The 2,507-nt window shown below is 38.9% G+C and overlaps 1 protein-coding gene across 1 annotated transcript in view; it reads left to right on the top strand.

Annotated features, from left to right (window-relative positions):
- The window catches only part of trim66 (tripartite motif containing 66), a 9,534-nt gene extending 8,501 nt beyond the window's left edge, over positions 1 to 1,033 (top strand). The window contains exon 10 of the mRNA XM_032524701.1: positions 210 to 1,033. Within this exon, the coding sequence (XP_032380592.1) occupies positions 210 to 413 (204 nt within the window). The 3' untranslated portion in view covers positions 414 to 1,033. The remainder of the gene's footprint in view (positions 1 to 209) is intronic.
- The last annotated feature ends 1,474 nt before the right edge of the window (positions 1,034 to 2,507 follow it).

Here is a 2,507-nt window from a genome sequence, read left to right as displayed (position 1 = left end):
TCTATAATGGAGTGCAATGGAAATTTGTGAGTGACCCCAAACTTTTGACGTATGTATTCTTCTCTCTGCCCTGCCTGTGAAATAAATCAATTTAAGTGGGGCTAGCTAGCCTGTAAATGATTTTCCCTGTATAAATAAAGTTTGAAACTATAAAAAATAGCCTCTAATACGTGGGATTTTTACATTTATCTCTTTTTTTTGCTGTGCAGCCAGACTCAGAGGTTGGCCAGGCCGGTCGAAGCCTGGAGGTGTTTTTCTTGAGCAAACTGAAGGAGATTTTTCCTGAGCGGACGTTTCCATCGGCCAGCCAGGACCGGACGGACAGAGCTCGTCTCCGCTGGCTCTGCAGGAAGAGGAAGGAGAAGTACAGGAAGAGAAGACATTTGTTCAGTGGGAAAAAATATTGCCTGTAACTAGTTTAAACAAGACATGCAGAGTTGTACGTTGTTGCCTTAAAGCCTTTTTAATTGATGGAGAACATGTTGAGGTGGAAGTTCCTTGATTTTGAAAAGTGTGGCAATCATTTTGTACTTTTTTTTTTTTACTTTTTCATGAATTATTATAATGAACATCATGGGGAACTAATCAAGTTGAATCTTTTTCACATTTCAGGTATTTTCACAGAAGTTCAGGTAGAAACTTTCTTACAAAGGGATTGTTACTGTTAAGGGATTTAGAATGAAAAACGAAACAAATGCTACATTATTTTTGATAGATCTCACAAACATCTCATCCAATGCGAATTAAACATTTTCCTTGTTTTCTTTAACGCGTTTTTGAAAACTGTGAACTTTTAGAAAGGTCAATCGACTTCTTCAATGTACTGTATGTTGTTTCTTTTTATTTGTGTGATGTGACTTCCATTTTATTTTTCACCTAACTCTACTAAGGTAGGTGATACATAAGCGATAAGTGATGTAGATAAAATACGTGTTATCTTGTACTTGAGGTTTATCATTCACTTACTAAAATTCTTTTTAACAGTTTGTACTTGAGTTACAATAGTTATTTCCCAAAAGAAGAAATAAAACGTGGTTATCCTGAACCCCTGCCTCTCTTAAAACAAACTACATGAAACACATTGCGCATATTATAAATAAATATGTCACTAAAAGAGAAACAAAACAGATGCGTTAAGTAACCAAAGCTCTTTGTTAGTGGAGGTGAAAAGTCCACTGACCCTGAAATGACGAGAGACGAGTGCTTGCTAATAGAAATAAGGAGGATAACAACTTATTTTCTTTTTTTTTTAAGTGTTTCTGGCAACATCTTCAATATGTTTTTGAAGGTTTTGAGGTACATTCTTTTTGAATTTGTTCTTCTCCAGGCTTTTGCTGAAACCACAACTCCACCACCAGGGGGAGTGTTTGTATCCAAGACTTTAAATTGGATCAACATACAGTCAAAGGTTGGAAATTACAGTGACACTTTTAAAGCACTTTTTTCCCTTTTTTTCCATTTAGATGATACTTATGTAGGTTGCCACTTCCCTTTCCACTCTCCTGGCTGGTTTCTGCACACTTGAGACGCTGAGTTGGGGTTTCTGGCACAACAATACTCTGACGCTTAATAAATCGCCTTACAACACCATCCACTTTTTGTTTTCACAAAAAAAAAACTCTCAAAAACCCTCTCATCCTCACGTGTCAGGCATCACGTGGACAGCAGTACTGCTATATTAAACAAGCTCAAACATGGATAGAAATCAGAAAATGTTGAGGTTTTATCGACTGAATTGCAAAATAACTAGGTGAAATGTAAATTGCACCGACAGAAAAAGAGCCATGACTCCATACATATTCTCCATCAAATATAACTTCCTTACTAGTGTCACCTGAGAGGCTGCTGATGATAAACCCCATCTTCCTGTCAGGGCCCTAATGTCTCGATGATCTCGATGGTCTCAATGACATCATGCAGAGTGATGTCGTAAAAACCCAGTGAAGGCTTGAAATAAAATGCTTCACCTCATTAACTAAATGTCTTGTCGTAATTCAGTCGGGGGAGCCTCACAGGAAGACAGAAACATACACACAGATTGTTTTATCTGCTCTGTTGCTATTATCAATCTGCTATAGTTTCTTTAAAGGTACCTTTTTTTTAGGCTACACCATGTTTTGTCACATACAGCAAACATCTCCTCAATATCCACGAGCTGCCTTTTACAATGTGTCCCCAGAACATACTGTAAAAAAAAGCGGTCTCTGTAGACTGCCCAGGGTCTACAAACGGCAACAAAAACAAACTGTGCCAACCTGCACCACGAAGCATACACAACCAGTGTTCCAGCGTTCCAGCCAATAACCTGCAAGAAGGATTTGGGGGTGGGGTTTGGGGGGTTAGTGCGCGGAAGTACGGAAGGGAGGGGATGAGGAGGAAGGAGGGGTGAAGCTAGCCTTGTTTTGTTTGAAGTAGCGTCCCCCAACATCGCTTAGAGCACCTTTAACTTTATTTGTTTTATCCTGAACTTAGTCTCCCATTGCCTAGGATATCCTTGATGTTCCACT

The sequence above is a fragment of the Etheostoma spectabile genome, chromosome 8, assembly GCF_008692095.1.
Source record: "Etheostoma spectabile isolate EspeVRDwgs_2016 chromosome 8, UIUC_Espe_1.0, whole genome shotgun sequence".
Taxonomy (NCBI): Eukaryota; Metazoa; Chordata; class Actinopteri; order Perciformes; family Percidae; genus Etheostoma; species Etheostoma spectabile.
This window is presented reverse-complemented; position numbering and strand designations above follow the sequence as displayed.